The sequence below is a fragment of the Phocoena phocoena genome, chromosome 6, assembly GCF_963924675.1.
Source record: "Phocoena phocoena chromosome 6, mPhoPho1.1, whole genome shotgun sequence".
Lineage (NCBI taxonomy): Eukaryota > Metazoa > Chordata > Mammalia > Artiodactyla > Phocoenidae > Phocoena > Phocoena phocoena.
In genome coordinates, this window is record NC_089224.1 from 105,097,453 (window position 1) to 105,119,024 (window position 21,572).

At 52.9% G+C, this 21,572-nt stretch overlaps 2 protein-coding genes across 2 annotated transcripts; one reads left to right on the forward strand and one right to left on the reverse strand.

Moving 5' to 3' along the window:
- The first annotated feature begins 12,011 nt into the window (after positions 1 to 12,011).
- WDR38 (WD repeat domain 38) lies at positions 12,012 to 16,108 on the forward strand. Its single transcript, XM_065879951.1, is given in 12 exon segments — positions 12,012 to 12,080; positions 12,960 to 13,069; positions 13,961 to 13,970; positions 14,095 to 14,212; positions 14,327 to 14,368; positions 14,371 to 14,423; positions 14,775 to 14,812; positions 14,814 to 14,853; positions 15,061 to 15,198; positions 15,323 to 15,472; positions 15,894 to 15,941; positions 16,034 to 16,108. Coding segments are annotated over 12 exon segments (891 nt in total).
- A 302-nt stretch (positions 16,109 to 16,410) lies between these two features.
- On the reverse strand, positions 16,411 to 20,975 carry RPL35 (ribosomal protein L35). The gene is made up of 4 exons (XM_065879359.1): positions 20,939 to 20,975; positions 20,330 to 20,466; positions 19,086 to 19,167; positions 16,411 to 16,595 (listed from the first exon to the last, which is right to left on the reverse strand). Exons 1-4 carry the CDS (start codon positions 20,939 to 20,941, stop codon positions 16,446 to 16,448), a joined length of 372 nt encoding a protein of 123 aa, XP_065735431.1. The 5' UTR covers positions 20,942 to 20,975; the 3' UTR covers positions 16,411 to 16,445.
- Positions 20,976 to 21,572: the final 597 nt, after the last annotated feature.

Sequence of the window (21,572 nt, forward strand, 5' to 3'; positions counted from 1 at the left end):
CGGGAGTAAGTGTCGACATAAGTGGGACATACAGTCCTTACCTACTTAGGTGATGGATATGTGGGGAAAGACTTCAGATTTCAAAAAGTTAAGAGCACGGGCTGTAATTTTTAGGGCAACCACTAAAAGTGCAAACTTTCCAAATGATTAGAAGGAAAAATAGATAATCGGAGTAAGATAAGAAAGGAGAGAAAAAGGAAATGTATAACAAAACAAGAAAAATAGAAGGCACAAAAGAAGAAGGTGGATTTAAATACCCAAGTAACTCGGGAATTACATTAAGTGTGAATGGACTAGATGATCCAACTAAGAGTCACCTCTAAGAACAAAGGATATAGCAAGGTCAAAAATAAAGATACACCATGAAAATAACAACCAAAAGAAAACCGGCATAGCTATATCAACAGCAGACAAAACACACTTGAAGGCCAAAATCACTACTAGAAATAATGACATTTTATAATGACAAGAGGTTTGATTTGTCCATAAAATTAGCAATTTAAAAACGATATGCACCTAATAAAGTAACTTCAAAATATATAACACAAGTAGTAGAAGAAATACAAGGAGAGACAAGACAAACTTCACAGTCATAACGGGAGACTGTAACATATTTTCCTCAGTAATTTATAGAAAAGGCAGGGAAAAAAAAATCAGTGAGAATCTAGAAGATTAAACAAGATTAAGAAACCTGATCTAATGGAACCATCTGGAACGCAGCAGCCACACTTCCAGAAGGCACTGCCTTTGCAAGGACAATGCAACATCTGCAAAAAAATGACCACATACTGGGCCACAAAGTGAGGGACTGAGATCATTCTGAGCATGCACTCAATCTAGAAATCAATTACATAAAGGATAACTAGAAAATCCCCACACATCTGGAAATTACGAAACACACTTCAAACATAAAATCATTAAGAAAACCTTAAAAATGGGCAAAGGTGGAGAGACCCACTTGGGGCCTGGGGGAGGGGAACCTGCCTAGGAACCTCATCAGTTTTGTTTGTGGGGACAATGGGATGTGTGGCCATCTGACCCCATTATTCCTGAGTGGTTTTGCAAAGCCAGCACTTATTGAGCACCTAGTGTGTGCCAGGTCTGTGTGCTCTCTCCTGATTTCTCACCAGGAACTTCTGTGGCAGGTCCCCATTCCATAGAGGACCAAACTGAAGCTTGAAGAGGTCAAGTGACTCACCCAAAGTCACTCAGCTATAAAGCAGCCCAGGGCTGTCAGATCCCATGATTGTAATTACCTATGAGGCTGGTAGGATATACTCCTGTTTTTCAGATGAGGAAACTGAGGCTTATGGCATAAAGCCAGTAAGTGATAGGATTTGAACTGGGGATTTGAGCCCCGGTCTAACTGGGTGTTAAGCCTTTACAGAGTGGGAAACTGAGGGAGGGCCGCTGGGACTTGCATGGGAATGCACGGCTGGGGGTGACTGGAGGCTGGGATTCAGGCCTGAGCTTCTGGAAAGGCTGGAAAGGGAAACAAGTCTGAGAGGAAATGACTGCAAATGCCTCCCACCCGGACCCAGGCAGGAAGGGAAGGACAATGCCCCAGACAGACTGAAGGAGAGGGCTTCTCACCCCCTAGCCCCGGGGCTGACAGGATTCCATTATCGTGAGGTCTCAGGGGCAGGGGCAGCTGAGCAAACAGCAGTCCTCTGGCAAGACACAAAATGGCCATTGAGGAGGGTTGGGGCCTTGGGGGAGCAGGCTGGGGGGGCGGGGTACACGGCTGCTGTGACCAGCCCCTAGGTGGAGGAGGGAAGTGCTGCCTGCAGGGCATGCCAGCCACCAACCCTCTCAAAGTATTGATGAGGAAGCCAAGACACTGACCTGGGATCATACTGAAGGTCAGCCCCCAGCACTCTGGCCGTGCGGTGAAGGACTCAGTGGCCCCCTGTGGGCGCCAGTGTGCTGTTCCTGGCATGAGCAGGTGAGCCCAGGAAGCCACAAGTTGCATATAGTTAATCCTGGAGCTCCAGGTTCCAGTGGCCAAGAGCAGACCTAGCCCAGAGAGGCCCGGCAAGGAGCCCAAGGTCACACAGCAAATGGAGGCTGCTAGTCTCTCCCTGCCCTGCCAGAGCTGCTCCTGCTTTCTGGCCAGAGCTCCATTTCCCACTCCACACCTGTCTCCCAACCCCCATGTACCAGCTGTCTTCTCGGAGGGCAGCACAAGGCTGGTCAGATTTCCACAGGGCATGTCGTTGCCAGGTGTGGCTGAGACAGTTGGCAGGGCAGGTGGGTAGAAGGGGCTGTAGCTGCAGGAGGCTCCAGCTGGGATCAGCTGCTCCACACCTGCTCTGGGCTGCCTAGGGGGCAGGCACTCCGGGGTATGCCAGACCCTGGGTCTGCATCCTGACTCTGCCCCTGAAGCTGGCTGGTAATCCTGGCTTTGAGGCTCTTCCTCTCCCAGGCCCTCGAGTTCCCCATGTGCACACGCACTCACCCTATGTGATGAAGTAACACGGTGTGGGTGTGCGTAGCGTGGTGCCTGCTAGCATTGTGATGATTGGGTTATTATAATTACCTCCTGGTGGTCTGAGGAGAAAAGGTCAGGAGGCCTGTGGGCCATGTGACTCCCAGAGTTCAGTTCTTCCTCTCGGGTAGCCAGCACTCACTTCCTAAAGCCCAGTGTGGTCCACCCCCTTGTCCCTGCGGAATGCCTCTCACTGCTCCCCAAGCGCAGTCCACAAATATTGTGAAATTAGAGTCATTCTGGCTGGAGTGGAGCCAGGGGCCCTGGGTCCATCCCTGGGTCTCCTCCTCACGACCTTTCACCCCCTGAAGGAGTTCTGAGGCTCCTTCTTGCACCCTCTGGGTTCCATAACATCTACTTTGAGAACCACTGGCCTGGCAATGTGTTCCAAGCCCCTTAGTCTGGCACTCAAGGTGCATTCCCTGCACCTCTCCTCAGCTTCTCATTCCTGTTTCCTGTGGATGTCCCCCCAGTTGCCCAGTGCCCCCCACACCCCATTCCTGCCTCCCAGATCCTCTCCCTGTTTTGCAGCTGGCAGATACCCCCTTAACTCCAGAGGCCTAGAAGCCTACGGTCTCGGCCCAGAAGATGTCCCTCGATGCCCGAAGGGGGCCAATCCCTCCTCCCTGAGCTTCTTGGGCGTGGCAAAGCTCAGGAGCAGGCTCAGAGGGGTTGAGGGGCAGGGTTCAGCAAGAGCCAGAGGGAGGGATCTAGGTGAGAGGAAGGCAATGGGGGTGGAGGACAGAAACAAAGAAGGAAGGAAAGGGGAGAGGAAGAGGGGGGGAGCATGCCCCATCCCCCTTCCTGCCCTGAGGCAAAGCCCACTGTTCCCAGCTCCAGTGCGGAGGATTCTAAGATCCTCATTTTAGGGCCCTAGGTGGGCCACCAGCCCAGGGGACCAGGGGACAGAGGATAGGAGCCACCACCCATCCTGAGGCTCTTGCCCTTCAGTCCTCTGGGTAAAGCATCAGGCCAGATCTCACTGGGTGGACTCAAAGAGGTAGGACAGGGTTTAGTCTAACTCAGTGAGCAGAACCGTGGCTATGGCTGTCCTGCTGATGCTGTCGGGTCGCACAGCCTAGGTGCTGTGTGTTCCACCGCTCAGGGCTCCACTCCCAGATGATCTGCCTTCCTGAGCTACTTCCCAGGGTAGGGTCATGTCCCCCCAAAACCCCAGGAGGTGGAAATAGGTCCACTAGATGCTGACCTTGGTCTACTACCTTCACAGATGCCCCAGAGCCTGAGCCAGCCTCACCCTTTTCTCCAACTCTTCTCCCCCAGAGCCAGGATAGACACAGGGAGGCTAAGGAGCTGGGCACCAACTTCATCTGGATCCTATGCAGGGCCCAGGGGAGGCTGAACCCTGCTGGGTTAGGGATGGGCATCCAGGAGGACTTGGGCAAGTGTCTCAAAGCCTCACCATTAAGTTGGTCCTGAGCAAACAAATCCTGCATGCTTTTTCCTGGGCATCCATGCAAGCACCTAGTGCTTCAACATCTACTGAGCCCTTAGTTTAGGCCTGCCCCATGCTAGTCTCAGGAGTCCCCCAGAGCTGGCCCTGGCACCGTGGAGAGGGCAGTGGGGCCAGTGGAAACAGCTCACATGGCCTCTGACTTCAGACAGCTTGGGCTTGAGTTCCAGCTCTGTCTCCTTCTCATGCTAAGGCTAAGGCCTGGGGCAAAAAAAAACACAACCCTATTTCCCCATCTGTGAAATGGAGGTGAGGCTTCCCAGCAGATAGGGTCATTGTAAAAAATCACATGAAATGAGGGCTGTGAAAGGAAAACCAAAGCTGTACTGATGGAGAGTATATATGATATATATAATGTAGCCATTGATTCATTCATTCACCTATTCATTCATTCAAAAAGCATCTCCAAGACCTCCTTTGGGCCCATCCTGAGCACAGCTATGAATCATTGGCTTGCAGTCAGTGTGGCTTGGCAGAAGGGACTTGGGTTCAGGACCCAGGCCTGGCGTCCATTCTGGTTCTACTGTCCATCAATCACGTGGTCTTGGGCGAGTTACTTCCCCACTCCAACCCTCGTCTCCTCATCTGCAAAAAATGGGACTGTACCCCATTCTGAAGACTGATTGAGATCAGTCGTCCCAAGTAGGCCATCAAGTGCTGGGAGTTTCATCCCTTCCTCTACCTCTCCCCTGAATTTTTTTGGGTTGGGACTAATTTCTTCTGGATCCAGTGAGAGGGCAGTAAGTGGGGTTTGACCCCAGGCTGCAATCTGGGGAGACAGAGGGGGTGATTGAGGCTTGAAGGGGCACAATCACACAAGAAGTTATTGGTAACCACTGAAAAATAAGTAGCCATTTCCTGAGCACCTATTACATGCAAGTCCCAGGCCAGGCGCTCTGTTTACTTTGCCTCATTTAACTGGCAACACTTCCCTTCACAGAGCCCCTTGGACCAAGCATCACTGTCTCCACTTTACAGAGGGAAAACAGGGCTCAAAGGAGAAGTCACTAGAAGGACACCCACGCCCAAACTGTTCACAGCCATTCCCTTTAAGGAATGAGGCTGGAGGCAGTAGGTAGTGAGCGGACACTTGTGTTATTTTTTAGCCATATATATATATATATATATATATATATATATATGGCAGCCGGCATGTAATTTAAAACATTAAAAAAAAATTAAAAACATTGGTTTGTGTGCTAGGAATAAAGTTGTATAGAAATGTGACGGGGGGACCTTCCTGGTGGTCCAGTGGTAAAGCATCTGCCTTGTGATGCAGGGGATGCGGGTTCGATCCCTGGTCGGGGAACTAAGATCCCACATGCCGCCGGGCAACTAAGCCCGCGAGCCACAACTATTGAGCTCGCTCACCTCAAGGAGAGAGCCCGTGTGCCACAAACTACAGAGCCCATGTGCCCTGGAGCCTGCACACTGCAACTAGAGAAGAGTAAACCTGCACGTCACAACTAGAGAGAAGCCCACATGCCGCAACGAAGATCTCGCCTGCCGCAATGAAAGATCTCACTAAGACCAGACACAGCCAAAAAAGAAAAAAAGAAGAAAAAGAAAATAAATAAATATTTTTTAAAAAAATGTGACAGGGCCCAGAAGAGGCACAGAGGAGTGAGACCCAGGTTCAATGCCCTGTGTCAGCTGCAGGACCTGGGCCTGTCCCTTCCATCTCGGCAACAACCCCGGGATCATGGTGGGGCCATGAGCCACCCCAAATTGGCGTAATTGAAGGCACAGGCCTCACCCGAAGAATAACAGTGGCTGCAACACTGGGGGCTTGGGACAATGAGTGACTCTCCTGTCCTCAGGCTAGTCTTTAACACTGTTGTGTCCAGGATGTTTTAAGAATTAGAAAAAATTAAAGAAATGAAATAGCATAAAAGTCCTCTCTGGCTGGGCTGTGGCCCAGACTCCACAAGCTGCATGGGCCTGTCACAGAGGCCCTGCCCAGCCGTCCACCTGGCCCACCATGTTCCGTCTTCATCTGGGCCTGGCATCAGGAGGGTGGTGTGTCCGAGAACTCCACGGTGCTTGTCCCAGGGCCTCAGAGGTTTCTCCTTCTCTGTTAAGAGTCACTGGAACATGGGAGAGGCCCAGGGTGCCTGTGGGCAAGAGTTGCTGAACACAAGAGCTTGGAGCACAGGCATGGGGCCACAGCCCACGCTGGCGACAGGGGGTGGTGGTCAGGCCCCCTGAGCATCTCAGGTTCCTTCTGGCACCTGGGTCACTTTGCTACCCAAAGAGGAAAAAAGTCTTAGAAAAAAACACACTAAAAACATAACAAGGTAAATAAGACCAAGTCTCTACATCTAGCAAACTGTACCCCAAGAGAGCCCGAGTGGAAGGTGTGACTGACACTACAGAGGCCAGAAGCCAGGAGAGAAGAAAGCAGCATCATCCCACTTTTTTAGAAAGGGTGAGTCCCCCAGTCATGGACCAGCTAGCCCATTAGTAATTGCCAAGAAATTCTGGACAGATCATTCAGTAATGATTTGAGAGCGCTCAGAAAAGGAAGTGGTGACCAGAAATGCCAACAAGGGTCACTGGGAATTAAATCAAATTGCTCTTGCCTCCCTGCTTTAATAACAGGGCAACTGCACCCAATCCAGATATATTAATACCTGGGTTTCTGTAAGACCTGGCAGTTCGTCTATGTATCTTTGGGGCTACAGTGGGAAAATGTGGACTCACAATGTAATAATGCTTTAGTAACAGCTGACCAACCCAGAGCACTTACTACATGCAGGATACTATTCCAAGCACTTTGCATGTATTAACTCAAACCTCAAAGCAAACCTTACAAGATGAGTATTAATGATCCTCAATGTAAACATGAGGAAAAGGAAGCACCGAACAGTTAGGTAACTTGCCCTAGGTCACTGCTGGTAGGTGATGCAGTCAGATTTGAATACAGGTCTGGTCCCTGAGCCCACAGGTGCACAGCTGATTTTAAACTGACCTAGAGACCCCCACTGATTAACAGGGGAGGGTGGAGGTGGGGGTGGAAGTCCAGATCTCATTGGGACGGGCAATCAGGATGCTCTGCCCTGGCTGAGGAGTGGGCACATGGCTCCCGCTGGGCCAATCATATGATCTCCAAAGATCCGGAAGTGCCCAGGCTTCACCCTGGATTCTCTGCCCTGCCTCCTGTCCTTCCCTGGCTGGCAGTGTTACAGTCCTTCCCATCTTTGATTTCTCCCCCTTAACCCAGCCCCTTCCCCTATGGTCCCTTTTGGCCATCGATGGTTTCTGTCATCTACAACCAGAGACCCCTGCTTGAGGCAGGAGCTCATAGCTCTCCTCTCAACTCAAATCTATCTCTAAGGCAAGGGGTCCTCCCCTAGCCTGACCATTAGTGATGGGTGTGGATGGGTGCAAAAAAAGTGAGAATCTCCGGTGACAGACCACAGGGCTCTGCCCTTATCCTCGTCCCGTTGACCATCATGTTCGCAATTTGGATTTAGAATACAGAAGGCCTACTCATAAAATTCGCAGCTGCCACAGCGCCAGAATTAATGCTTTGTGCAATGGCAGCCAGACTTACAATGCTTTCAAGACTAGACTGCTGGATGGGATCCAAAGAGATGACATTTAACCAGCGTAATGTAAGGTCTTTCGTGTTGCCGAAGAATCCATTGTGCAAGTACCAGCTCAGGGAGGGAGAGTTGACTGTACAGTAGTTCATGGGAAAAAGCTCCCACCGCAAATTCAGTGAGTCACCAGAATAATGTAGCTGTTGAAAACACAAATGACTCTGGTAATGCAGGCTGCGTTACTAGAGTTGGAGAAAACTGGAGATGACAGTCCCTTTCAACTTGGCACTTGTCAGTCCCTCCAAAGAGCATGTTTCCCGTTCTGGTCTTCATTCTTTAGGAGGGACAATGACAAATACAGTGCATTCCAATAAGGGTGGCCAAGGTTGTGCGGAAAGGACTGAGACTCAAGGGTGTTGATCACCCTTAGGTGATCCCTGCGTGCAGGGGAGTCCCAGAAAAGATGCCCCTGGCAAAACATTAGGGGACCAGCTGTGGAAATTACAGAGATGTTTTGATCAAAGCCCTTGGGGTGGCAAATAACCTAAACCACTGGAGCTTACTCAGCAAAATAAGGAATTGACTCTAAGAAAACAGGTGTGTTTCAGGATGGCAGCCTCGGGGACTGGAGCTGGGAGCTGGAAAGCTGACAGGAAGCAGGGCATCTGACTCTCCACCTCTCTCTCCTCTCTGCTCTCTTGCGACAAGAGTCTTCTCTGCTTCCTGGGGCACTGTTGGAAACCGCATCCTAGCCCTGGCACCACGTAATCCACCAAACTGCTCAGGCCTGGGGGTGATGGGGACAGAGAATGGGGGAGAAGGTGAGGAAGCCAGAAGAGGGCAGGAGAGGTGGGCAGGGGCCAAACAGGCAGGCCAGTTATTAAAGAATAATCCAACAAACACCTGGGTGCCCACTGCCCAGCTTCAAGCGCAAATATCACCAGGAGCAAGTACTCTTCAAGGCCCCCTGAATCCCCTTCCTTCCTCTCCCCACAGTTAACCCCTCTGGAGGTTTAGGAGTTACTCATTCTTTTCTTTATAGTTTCAGTACATATGGGTGTATACCTGAGAAACGGAAGGTTGCCTTTGGCACGTCTTGATTTTTCTATGAGGGGGATCATACTTATAGTGTCTTCTGCTATGTTGCTTTTTTGCTGAACATTTTTTATTTGGTTGCACTTCATGGCATGTGGGATGTGGGATCTTAGTTCCCTGACCAGGGATGGAGCATGTGCCCCCCACAGTGCAAGCTTGGAGTCTTAACCACTGGACCACCGGGAAGTCCCTTTTGCTGAACATTTTGTCAGATGTTTGCATGTTGATATGCAGAGCTGTAGTTTGTTCATCTCCCTGACTTTTGTAGCTTTCATTGTTTGACTGTACAACCATTTATTTCTACAGTCTTTGACTATTCAGGTTCTTTCCAGCCTTCTGGAACTACAAACAGTGCTGAATGTGTCCTTGGGAGTGGAATTGCAGACGCAGCCTGGGCCCATCTTCTACTGTGTTAGCGTAAGGTAGATTCTGACTCACCCAGGACTTTCCAACAGTCTGATGGGATAGGCTATCCTGCAGGGTAGTGAGATCACATTCACAGGGGTGAGGGCTGTGTGTTGGGGGTGGGGCAGAGGCTCATACCCCAACCTCCCCAAGCTTTACTGAAAGAGTGTCTGGTGCAAGGAATGAGCTGGGGGCCTAGGGGTTATTGGACATGGGTTTAAATCTCAGCTCTGCTACTCTCCAACTGTGTGACCTTGAGCAAGTCATTTTCCTTTCTGAATCTCTAGTTTTCTCTTTAAAATGGCTGTGTACCTATAGCAGTTTCAGAGGGAACCAAGGGGCCTGGGAAGGAAGATACTTTGAGGAAATGAAGAGAGGCGAAGCTGGTCCCAGGACCGTGGGTTACCTTCAGGGGATGGAGTGAGTGGGCAAATTCAGCAGAGAGCCCCCTCCCCAGGCAGTCTGGGCTGAGGGAGGAGAGAATATGGCAGGCTCCCTGAGAATGAAGAGATAGTCAAGGGTGGAAAATATCCCCCCAAACCTCTCTTGGAGTGTCTAGAAACTGAGTGACTCCATCCCACGGGCAGAGCCTGAGCCAGTGAAATACTTCTGCTGCCACCGTAACTGTGACCCACCCATCCCCACTCCTTCCCCTTGCTTAATGGTACACATCCTGCAGGTTCAGCCCCTGCCCAAACCCAGGGCTGGCCATACCTTCAGCCCCTGCTGGGCATGAAGCCAGAGAGCTCCTGATTACAAGGTCCTCTCTACATCATGAGGTGTATCTGCGCTGTGGGCCCCTTGGGTGATGGCTTAGGGCATCTGGAGCCTGACAAAGGGCATCCGGAGCTTTAGCTTGAAGTATTTTAACCTAAAGTGACAAAGATGGATGTCACCAACCGCCCCACCCCCCACCATTCTCTGAGCACTTACTGCACACCATTAAGAGGCACCATCTCACCAACTCTTGACAAGGCAACCACTGTCAGCACTCCCATTTTAGAGATTAGGAAACCAAGGCACTGAATGATCAGTTAGCTTGCCCAAGGTTGCAGAGCTAGTAGTTGGCAGAACCTGGGTTTAACCCAGAACTGTGGCTTTAACGCCCTATCTCTGGGGAAGGAGCTCTGACTCAGTCTGGGAGCTGGGCAAGGGAAGGCCAATCCAGGGGAAGTGATACTGGAGCTAGATCTCAAGGTAAGTGTCAGGCCAAGAAGGTGGGAAATACTGTGTGCACAGGCCCAGCGTGGGAGTGAAGATGGACGGATAGAAGAAAGAGCCCATGTGGATAAGTTCAGGGAGTAAGATGGGGCAGGGGACAGGGGCAGAATGAAGCAGGAGAGGTGGACATGATGTTTTGGTCTCTGAGGGCTCTGGAATTCATGGTGGGTGATTCCAACCACAGACTCCTGGGTCAAGCAGAAACGTTTTAACCCCAGCTACACTGCTACGGGCTGGGTGGTCGCTGGGCCTGGTGGACAAGGTCTATCCAGGGGACTCTGGGAGTGATAGGCTGCGCTGGGGAAGGCGGTTCTGGGCACTTCAGGTAAAGCAGGAGCAGCTAGGTGGCTGGGGCATGGGCTGCAGGGCACCTAAGCAGACAGCAGGGAGAGAGGGCCTGGGGAGCCAGCTATGGGGGAGCCGTGTTCAGGACCCATGCCTCGAGCTGGGGGGATGGGTGGCCACATAGGCCCAGATAGGTCCCTGGGGAGCCAAGACCTGGGCCTTTTGGGAGTTAGAATGGGGGTGGGGCAGCCTCAAAGCCGCCATTGTCGCCCCCTCGCCCGCCTGTCTAGGACCTAAAATAGAGCAGGAGAACGGCAGATCTCCATGAGAAGCATTTCTGGCAAAGAGGTCTGGGAGGAGGGGGTGTGAATCACCACTGGGAACACCTGAGTTTGAAGCTCCCAAAGCCCAGCTGTCCCAGCCCCATCCCCAGGGAGCCTGGAATCCACTGGCAAGTCGGGGAGTGGGGCTCCTCAGTCCTACTCCTGTCCAACTGTGGGGAGGGGACTGCATTCTGGCCCCAGTTCTGCCACGGAGGTGCTGGATGACTGGGCCAAATCTGCCCCCTCAGGGCCTGTTTCCCAGACTTCATGTGCTGTGAGGCCCCTGGAATTCACAGCAGGTGGTTCTGATATAGGCCTCAGGGTCAGACAGACATGGGATGAGGTCCCAATTCTTTTCCTATTGGCTGAGTGACCTTGAGCAAGTCCCCCGACCTCCTGGAGCCTCAGTTTCCTCATCTGAAAAATGGACATTGAAACCAAGTCCTGTTCTTTCTGGGTTTCAGCTGAACTATCCAACAAGGATCTTGACAGCTCCTGGGGCCTCCCTCCATGTCCTCCAATGGCACACTCTGTGCTGCCAGGAAGGTTAACAGTGACCTCACTTTTTAATGTCCTGTGCTTTGCATACTGCCTCTGGCTCTCCACATCCTGGAGGGCTGATATGAATATCGTTTCCAGCCCTCTCCGTGGGAGATCTTCAGCCTCAGTACTGTCCACTCCTGGAGGAAAGGGGTCTTGGATCCCGACTGGGCCCTCATGGGCACCTACCTTGTGTCATGCCTGGAACCCTGGGGGGCAAGGATGAGCCTCCCCTTTGTGCAGATGGGGAAACGATCGATTGTCTCAAACTGTGCACCACTTCGGTGCAGCTGCAGAGGCAGGCGCGGTTGTGTGGGGCTGGCGTGCCCTCTAGCGGCCACCGTGCGCCACACTCCGCCCCGCGGCTAGAGCTGCCCAACGTCCGACTGGCAGCCGTCGACTGGCAGGGAAGTCCCTTCTTGGAGCCATCCGCGGTCCAGCGTGCTGCTGCCCCACCTCACCCGGGCTGACAACAGTCTCTCCCAGGCTCTCTCCACTCATGGTTTCCCAGAGACCCCACAGCGGCTGGGCGCCCCGCCCCGATTGCCATGGAGACCGCTTATACACAGTTTCCCCCTTCCCCTCCACCTTGTCCTAAGTAGGGCCGGCAGGCCGCCGCGGCGGGCGGCCACTGCCCCATGAACAGCAGGGCCCCAGGGACGCTGGCCGTGGAGAGAGTGAAATTCTTCGGCCAGCACCGCGGGGAGGTGAGGCCCTGTAGATCTCTGCCCAGATCTTAAGCTTCTTGGCTTTAAAGTGGTTTCTGGTTCTGTGTAGTGGGAGTCCGAGTGTTCTCTGGGCTCCAGTTGCGGAATGGGCTCTAGAATTCTAAGCACTGGTTCCACAGGGGGCTCAAACTCCTGGCTGATTCCAATGCTCTTTGGACTCTGGCTTAAGAGGGAACTCGGGGCTTAGAGCAAATTTTGAACTAGTTCTGGGCTTCAGCTCTAGAATGGGCTCTTGGCTTCTACAGAAGGCTCCAGCCTCTGGCTTCAGTGAGGGCTCGCTCTGAGCTTCAGGTTCTGGTCTTTTTTTTTAAGTTTTGGCTGTGTTCAGTCTTCGTTGTCACGCACGGGTTTTCTTTAGTTGCGTCCAGCGGGTGCTACTCTTTGTTGCGATGTGCAGGTTTCTCATTGTGGTGGCTTCTCTTGTTGCGGAGCACGGGCTCTAGGCATGCAGGCTTCAGAAGCTGTGGAACGCGGGCTCAGTAGTTATGGCTCACGGGCTCTAGAGCGCAGGGCTCAATAGTTGTGGCGCACAGTCTTAGTTGCTCCGTGGCATGTAGGATCTTCCCAGACCAGGGCTCGAACCCATGTGCCCTGCATTGGCAGGCAGATTCTTAACCACTGTGCCAACAGGGAAGGAAGCCCCAGGGTCTGGTCTTACAGGACAGCAGAGAGGGCTCCAAGCTCTCGGCTCCCCTGCAGGGTGGTTCCTGAGTTCTGGTTGTTGAGAGAGGCCTGAAGTCCAAGCTCCAACCCCAGGCTCCTGGGGCAGTATTTATGGCTGGCCCAGGAGTCTGGGGTTAGGGATGAGCAGAAAGGTGTTTCTTGCCCCAGGATAGGACTTCTGTGCTCTCCTTGCAGGTCAACTCTTCTGCCTTCTCTCCCGATGGCCAGAAGCTGCTCACAGCCTCCGAGGATGGCTGTGTATATGGATGGGAGACCCAGAGCGGGCGGCTGCTGTGGAGACACAGGTGGGGCTCTTCACCCAGATGGGGAGATTGAGGCCTATGGCCCTGTTGTGGCTTTCTACAGAGCCTACCACAATGACCTCTGACATCTGAGCTGAGCATCCATGCAAGACAGCCCAGGCAGGGCAGGGGCGGGAGGGCAAGGAGACAGGACCTGGTCCCTGGGGTCCTGAGTCTCTGACTCTAACAGACCTGGACTCAAATCCTACCACTTAAAAAAAAAAAAAACTTTAAAAATCTACATAATACCCTATTAACCATTTTAAAGTGTACAGTTCAGTAAAGTACATTCACACTGCTGTGCACCTAGCTTCCAGAAGTTTCTTCGTATCTTGCAAAACTGAAACTCTATACCCATTAAACTCCCCATTCCTCCCTTTTCCGAGCCCCTGACAATCACTGTCCTGCCTTCTGTCTCCATTTTGACTAAGTACAATACCTGGTATAAGTGGAATCACACACTATTTCTTTTGGTGACTGATTTCACTTAGCATAATGTCCATCTATGTTTACCCACTTTTTTGACTGTGATTGAACTCAAGTCATGTCACCTTCTCTGCACCTATTTCCTCTTCAGAATGGGGATAATAGTTGCTACCCTATAGGATGAGATAATGCAAGCAAAGTACCTGGCACCCAGTAAGAACTCAGTAGACATAACTTATGATTATTAAGACAAGAAAAAACAAATCTGGTAATTATAGGGCAGATTGATTCGTGTTGTAATAGGGAAAGTCCAGGGGCTGGGGAGCTCTAAGAGGGTAATGAACCTACGCTGGGCTGTCAAGGAGTTTCTGGGAGGTGTCTGCATTTCATTTGGGTATTGATCTTCCAAATAGGCAAACTGAGTTGGGCATTCCAGACCAAGGCATGGAAGCCCAGGAATTTTCCAAGTGGCTGGAGGGTGAGGGTTAGAAGTGAGGAGAGGGGCGGTAGGCAACGAGACTGAAGAAATTAGCAGGGGTTGGACTGCAAGGGCCAGAGGTGGAGCGCAGTGCCCCGTTCCTTGACCACGGCCGCCCACCTAGGCCCCCGTGAGGTTCTGCCGCTTCTCCCCCGATGGCTGCCTCTTTGCCAGCACCTCCTGTGACTGCACCATCCGCCTGTGGGATGTAGCAGAAGCCAAGTGTCTGCAGGTCCTACAGGGTGAGTGGGCTGGGTGGGACTGGGAGACAAGCAGCCAGGCCTGGTTTCCCTTTCGGACCCTGCTGTGTCCTGTGCCACCTCGCCCCTGCCTCGCCCCCTGGCCGGTGCCTGAAGGTCACCAGCGAAGTGTGGAGACCATCAGCTTCAGCCCTGACTCAAACAACTGGCATCAGGCGGCTGGGACAAGAAGGTGATGCTCTGGGAGGTGCAGGTAGGTGGAGGGGCAGCCAGTGAGGCCTGGGATCCAGGGATGCACACCGTCCACAGTGGCCACACTTTCCAACTGGGAAAGGTTGTTTGTCTTCCCCACCCCTGGCATCCCATTCCCTTGCATCTGGCTGCAGCTACCTTCCCAGTTCCCCTCTCCCTACCCTCATGCCTCAAGACCTCTGCCATGAGATTCCCCCTGCCTGTACTGCCCTCCTCTCTTGCCAAGGCCCGGGAAGCCTCCCCTAACCCCTATGCTGCATCACACTACCCAGGCAGCCCCACAAGGAGGGCCTGGGTCTGACTCACCTGAGGCAGAGAACCTGGCACGCAGCCTCTGGGCTCTTTCCTCCAGTCAGGCCAGGTGCCGCGCCACTTGGTGGGACACCGAGACTGTCCCAAGCAGTGACTTCGCACCCAGCTCAGACTGCTTGGTGAGCCACACCTCTGCCCGGGCCCCACCTCAGTGGCCTAACAAGTGGTTAGAATTCTACACCTTGACAGTGACTTAGCTCTTCTGAGCCTGTCCCCTCCTCTGTAAGATGGGGATTCAGCAGGGCTTGGTGAGATGGTGCCTGCTTTCTGTGAGCCTAGCCAGTGGAGGAACCAGGAGGGACCACGCTTATGGCGGCTGTCTGCAGGCCGCAGGCTCTTGGGATTCCACCATCCGCATGTGGGACCTTTGGGCAGGGACTCCAGTGATCTTCCACCAGGAGCTGGAGGGCCACAGTGGCAACGTCAGCTGCCTGTGCTACTCAGCATCTGGCCTATTGGGCTGGGTTGCCTAGGTTCCAGGGTGGTCCCTTGCTGACTACAACTCTTTGAGGGTCACTCTTTGAGGCCATTTTGGGGGCAGAGTCTGCAGGCCCCAAACCTCTATGCTTAGAGCTGTCTGCTTTCCAGGTGTCCGGCTCCTGGGACAAGACTATCCACATCTGGAAGCCCTCAACCGGAAGCCTGCCTGTCCAGCTTAAGGACCACATCACCTAGGTGAAGAGCAGAGCTTTCTCCCCTGATTGGCTGCAGGTGGCCAGCACTGGCTACTCCCACATGGTAACCCCACCCCATCAGGCCTTCCTTCCTGTGAACTCCTACCCCACATCCTCCCTACCGGAGCCCTCAGCACCTCATGTCCAGAAATGTCCACATCCCTATATGCCCTAAATAAGAGGCTACCAAGGGCAGGACCCAGGTGCCAACCACTTCCTTACCGAATGCCTGGCACTAAGGTCTGCACTGGCCCAAATGTTAGTGGCACTGACATTTCTATGACTCAGCTTCAGGGGAAAGGAAAGTACTGCACTGAATTTCTGCATCAGCTATTACGCAGCCCTTGTTAAACACACCTCACAGACAACAAAACCCAGATCAAGAAGTTAACATGTTGGCTAAGACTCACCCCAGTGTGATTTTGTCAAAGATGCCAGACTTGCCTATGAGACTTCCCTACCCCCCAGCTTGTTTTGATTTCCAGGTCAAAGTCTGGGACTACAATACAGGAAAGAGCATTGAGACCCTGAAGGTAAGGTCTGTGGCTACAGCAAACAAGGGTGCAGAGGAAGGCCTGCTAGGGGAGGCCCGCACCCACAGAGCCCCATACCATGCTTTTGGCAGGGAGTCCTGGATGTGCCCCACGCCTGTGCCTTTACCCCAGATGGGAAACCCTTAGTGTCTGGAGCTGCTGCTTAGGCAAAATTCCAAGTTCACTGCAAATCACCCAGAGCTGCTCAAACAGAACATCACTACCTATGGCTCTCAAGACCTTCCACCCCTGCTTCTCCCTGCCCAGGGGGCACAGGAGGACCAAAATAACCATAAGAGAGTGTCCAACAGGCCCCTGTGGCCAGGGCTGCCATGGCCCCCCACCAGGGCCACCAACAGCAGCAGGCCAGCCTGCTGGGATCCATCAGACACCCGGTAACTGTAACCAGGGCTGCACCAGCCCATCTCTCCGGCACTTAGTAGAAACCCCTATAAACACAAAGCAACACCAGCCAGTTTGTTTGTTTTATTGACACCTGGATGTTCAGGCCTTGACCGCATACTTCCGGAGTGGGTACAGCCGCTCCTTCCGCTGCTGCTTCTTGGTCTTCAGGTTCTCTTCGTGTTTGTTGAGCCGGCGGCGCATGGCACGCGTTTTCTTGGGCCGCAGATCCAGGGGCTTGTACTTCTTGCCCTGGGTGAGGGGGAGCGGGGGAACATGAGGACCAGGGTTTGGGAGCTACTGCGGTAGCTAAGGAAGCCACAGAGTCGGAACTGAGATGCTGGGATGTGCCTGGGGAGATGCAAGCGTGAGGAGCTGTAGGACACCCAGCCCAGGAGGGGACTGGAGACTCAAGTGTTGCCAGGCCATACTTTGCTTCCTAGCTCTTTAATTCCCCCAAGTTCAAGGCTGGGAAGGACTGTCCTCATTTTCTTTAAGTATACTGATTTGCTGGGCTAGGAAGTAATTTTGCCCAAATCTCAGTGAAGCTGTAGTGGAACTTGGGGTGCACACCCAAGTCAACCCACTCCCTACTTGGTGCTCTTTCCACCAGATTGCCAGCTGTGCAGTCAACGTCACACCCCAACCCAGCAAGAGATGTCTGGTACCCACCGAGTCCTGGGGACATTTCCTGTTATCTTGGCTTAAATTATGTGTGTGTACGGGAGGGTGAGATGTGCAGCTTAAGCTGCTGCTTAATTTATCCGAAGGACCTGCCAGGCACCTGTGGTGACATTCCCACCGAACACATGCACCTCAGAGGGAAGACCTCGCTCGGCCGAGACCATCCTGCTATGAGTGGCCAAGGTCCCCTTCCTGATTTGGCTCCTGCTCCTAGACCTTTCTCAGGGCATTGTCTCTCCATCTCTGCTCCCACTCGTTCCCGACCCACTTCCTCCTCAGTGAGGAGTCTAGGCTAAGGCAGCTCTCATGGTCCCCTTTGTTCTGCAAAGGTCCCCTGGGGCCTCTTCAGTTTGAGGCCCTGTGCTGGGTGCTGGTTTAGCTACAAATGAGACCTGCTCCCTGCTCAAGGAGCTCCCAGCACAGTGGAAAACGGAGAACAAGTGGTGCATCAGTGTGGAGGAGGAAAGAGATTAAGGAAGGTTTCACCTAAATGACTGACAACAGCCTTGAAAGCAACGGGTACGTCAACTGCAAGAGAAACCAGAGTGGGCACAAAAGCCCTGAAAAGTGACAGCTCAGGCTGGGAGCTGCCAACAGCCTGGAGGGGTAGGCACATGGCAGGCGTATGTGAGCTAAGCGGGGTTCAGGTCATGAACAGCCTCAGTGCAGAGAACTGCAGGGAAAAAGCTAAGCAGGAGATGAGGGCAAGCTCTGCGGGGGGACCTGGAAGCATGAATGTCTGTCCACCCGTATCCGTCATATCAGTTGGTACAGGTCAGGGCTTCATCTGTTTCCAACTTACCAAGCACCTTAGAGCTCTGGTGTCCAAGAGTGGCCACTAGCCACACACACTGTTTACATCCTTCAGTCACTGTGGCCACATAAGCACTTAATAGGCACGCATGGCCAGAGGTTACTGTATCGAACATCAACATCTCTCATAGAGACCTTACCTCTATCTCCAGGAGTCCTGCCTGGCTGTTTGGGGGAGTGTACTCACTGGATGGTCATGAAGGCAATTTTTCCAGGCCACAACTCTACATGGTCCCCTCAGAGCCTGATGAACGCTCCAGACCCAATTCTCAGAATACGTTCCTCCAAACAAATGCACACACGTCCAGGGGTGGCAGCAACCCTCCCCCCACATGCTGTTGTCCCCTGGGCAGCTAGCCCCGGCACACCATGATGACTTTTTTGATGTGTCAAACCCTCCAGTCATTCAAACACTAATTTGGGTATTGATATGAAGCCATTCTGCAGATGCTATCAAAGCCCCTAATCAGTCAGCTTTAATTAAGAGATTATCCAGAGTAACCTGGGTGGGCCTGATCACAGTTGAAAGGCCTTAAAGGCAGGGCTGTGGCTTTCCCCAAGAAATCCACCTGAGGGCAGCAGCTTCAACCAAACCTTGAGCTCCAGCTTGCTCACAGATCCTCTCTTCCCAACAAGTATGCACCCCACCATCATACAAGCCATTTTCTTGTAATAAACCAAATGTGTGCATACACAGTATATAAAATCTCCTACTGGTTCCACTTCATAGCTTGAACCCTGACAACACTAGTTTTAGGCACAAGCAAAAAATGATTATAAAAATTCTAGGCTGAGTGAGGGGCAGGCACCTGTGGAAAATCTCCAGGAAGCACTCAATCCACCCTTACCAAGACATGGTTTGGAACCTAGGCCTAATCCATTTACTGTAGGTGGCACTGGGGAACTTAACCTCTCTAAGCGTTGAGATCATCATTTGAAAAATGAGGATACCAGATGCTTGGCAGTGACTGACAGTGCTAGCAAGACCATTAAAACATTTAAACAAGACTGCCCAAACTCAGCTGGTGAGGTTTTATTCAAAACCCATCTCCAGCCAGACTCCCACATCTTTGATTTCTTGACAACTGCAGCCCCAAGGAAATGCAGTCTGCATGCCATACGCTAGTAAGAAGGCGAACACATCCACAAGCTGAGAAGTCTCTAGAAAGCCCAGTCCCAAGCACCCCAGCAGAAGCTTGCCATACTGCTCCTCTAGCCAAGCACCACCGTCCCTTAGCCACTAACCTTATAGAATTTCCTGAGGTTCTCTTTCTGAGTCTGGTTAATGACGGTGAGTACACGGGCGATGGATTTGCGAACAACACGGCTACAAAACAGAGACATTGATCAAGATGGGGAAGACACACAGCACTCCTCAAGGTATCTATTTCAGGGCCTGACCCAGATGTCATAGGGCAGGGGCATTCCCCATCAGCTCACCCACATTCACCCAGGAGGTACCTAACCCAGCCCAGGAGGAAGGTGTTCTGGAGGGAAGAGAGACAATAGATGAGTATCCCAGGACTGGGGACATGGAACGGCTGGCACATCCAGTGCTTTCGAAGAGTTGTGAAGTGTTCACTGAGGAGGCTTAATGAGGAGAGGTGAAGGGCAGATCAGGAAAGATCTCCCATCCCAGGCCATATATCCTGAGGGCTATGAAGACGACCTAACCAATGCCCATCAGCTAAACGACCTAACCAATGCCAATCTGAATGAGCTGACTGGAGGGAATCATGCTGCAAGCTGCTTAGGGAGTCACAGGAGGGGCCACTGGGGAGGGGACAAGGCTGAAGACAGGAACAGGCTGGGGATAAGTGAATTTGCAGTCATGTTGAATATGAGTGCTGCTTAGTAAATGACTGGTAAACACAGTCTTGAGGATTCAGCATGCACCACCACAGGAATATTACTGGGTGCCCATTTTATAAAAGAGGAAAGAAAAACCTGGGTGGTGAGCCAATCTACCCGCCAAGTAGGATGTGGCAGAAGCGGAATTTATGCCCAGGTTGACTAACTGCAAATCCACGCTCCTTTCACAAATCTTGACTCTTGCTCCACGTACATCAGTAAGTTACACTACAACTCAAGTAAGGGGTGCAAGGGGTCCCTCAACCAAGTGAGGGGGGGTGCGGAAAAAAATCCAAATGCTGGTGGGAGGTAGGAGAAAGGGATCAATGAGACGTTCGAAGGTACCATTAAAATGAGTCTTCAGGGACACCCACTTCTTTCTCCAGCCAGAGAAGTTGAAGGAGGTTACTCCAGGCAAAAGGACCACAGGTCAAGGGCAGGTCACCACGCACCTGGGCATGAGCAAGGGGAGCCTAGAGAGGCTGGCTAGGAAGGGCACGACATTCCGACCCACGGATGCATGGAATGGGCACTTAAACGGACACCTCCTTAAGCGAACTTCGAAAATCCACAAATGTTCCCGACGCATATGTACCCCCCACGCCCAGAGGGCCGTAGTCTGGCCTCCCGTCACTTACATCTTGGAGAGTTTGGAAGCCGCGCCGCCTGTTACTTTAGCCACGCGTAGCTGGGACAGCTCCACTTTCAGGTCCTCCAGCTGTTTCAGCAGCTCCTCCTTCTTCTTGCCGCGAAGGTCTCGAGCCTTAATCTTGGCCTGAGCGAAAGAAAGGGTCTGGGTCAAACACCCAGCGGGGCCGTCTCCCCCTCGGCCACTTACCGAGGCTTCCACCGGCCATCGTCCCCTCCACCTGCGTCGTAACCAGTCCCTGGAGGGCGCGCGCCTCGCCCTGGGCCAGGAGCGCGCTGGAGGCCCAGCACTACCGTGCCTTGGGCAGGGCAACCCAGGCCGCAGCAGGCGCGCCCTCGCCCAGGCCTGCTGCGAGGCTGGGCCACTACCCCCATTCCGCAGGGGGAAAGACGGAGGTCCCGGCAGAGCGCGCGTACCTCTCCTGGTCTAGGCCTAGGTGGGGAGAAAGCGAGGGGCCGGCTGGGGCGGCGCTAGGCCATTACGCAGGGCCTCCCACAGGCCGGGTTGGTAGATGGGCTCTCAGGATTCGCCACGCGACCCCCACCCCAGCCCCTGAGCCGCACAGCGCGCGGATGGTGCCCGATTGTCCTACACTCACCATGACTGTAGAGTCGGCCTCCGCCGCCTTCTCGAAGGGAAAGAGGAAGGGGTGGGGCTGACCTCCACAACTACAGCCGGGTGGCGGCGGGCGTGGTCAATAACGCGGGCGGGGGAGCCCTGGCTCCGCCCCTGCCGCCTCACCCACGCGCGAGGAAAGCTGTGGTCCGGCCCGCCGAGCCCCGCCCCGAGGAGCCGGAGACCCGCCCAGCAGTGCCCGCGTCTTCTTCCCGCGCTCTGGAGAATACTTGGGTTCGGTGTATTGCCCAGAGCAGAGCTGTGGGGAAGTCGAAGCCTGGGGTGGCGGCAATTTACTGGACTAGTAAGGACTCGGATTCATCCATTCATTTATTCATTCATTCATTGATTTGGCAAACCTTTGCAGGTCGCCCAGTTTGTGCTACTCCGTGCTGGGCGCCGGTGTTCCGGGGGTACAGAGTATGAAGGTTGAGGGTTTTCAAAGATGAATTAACATGGCCTCTGCCTTGGAGGAATTTAAAGTCCAAGGTGGGCGGGGAAGGGCGGGGTCAGACAACTATAATCCAACTGCAAAAAAATTCTAGTGGAGACAGCATGCGTTAGGGGAAACATTCATGGCCTTTTCTTAGTGAACCTGACCCGGTTTCAAATTCTTA

Coding starts and splice junctions, on each gene's coding strand:
- RPL35 (XM_065879359.1), bottom strand. Junction 19,168..20,329: donor GCTTCCAAACTCTCCAAGAT/GTAAGTGACGGG, acceptor TCTGTTTTGTAG/CCGTGTTGTTCGCAAATCCA. Junction 16,596..19,085: donor ACCTCAGGAAATTCTATAAG/GTTAGTGGCTAA, acceptor CCCCTCACCCAG/GGCAAGAAGTACAAGCCCCT.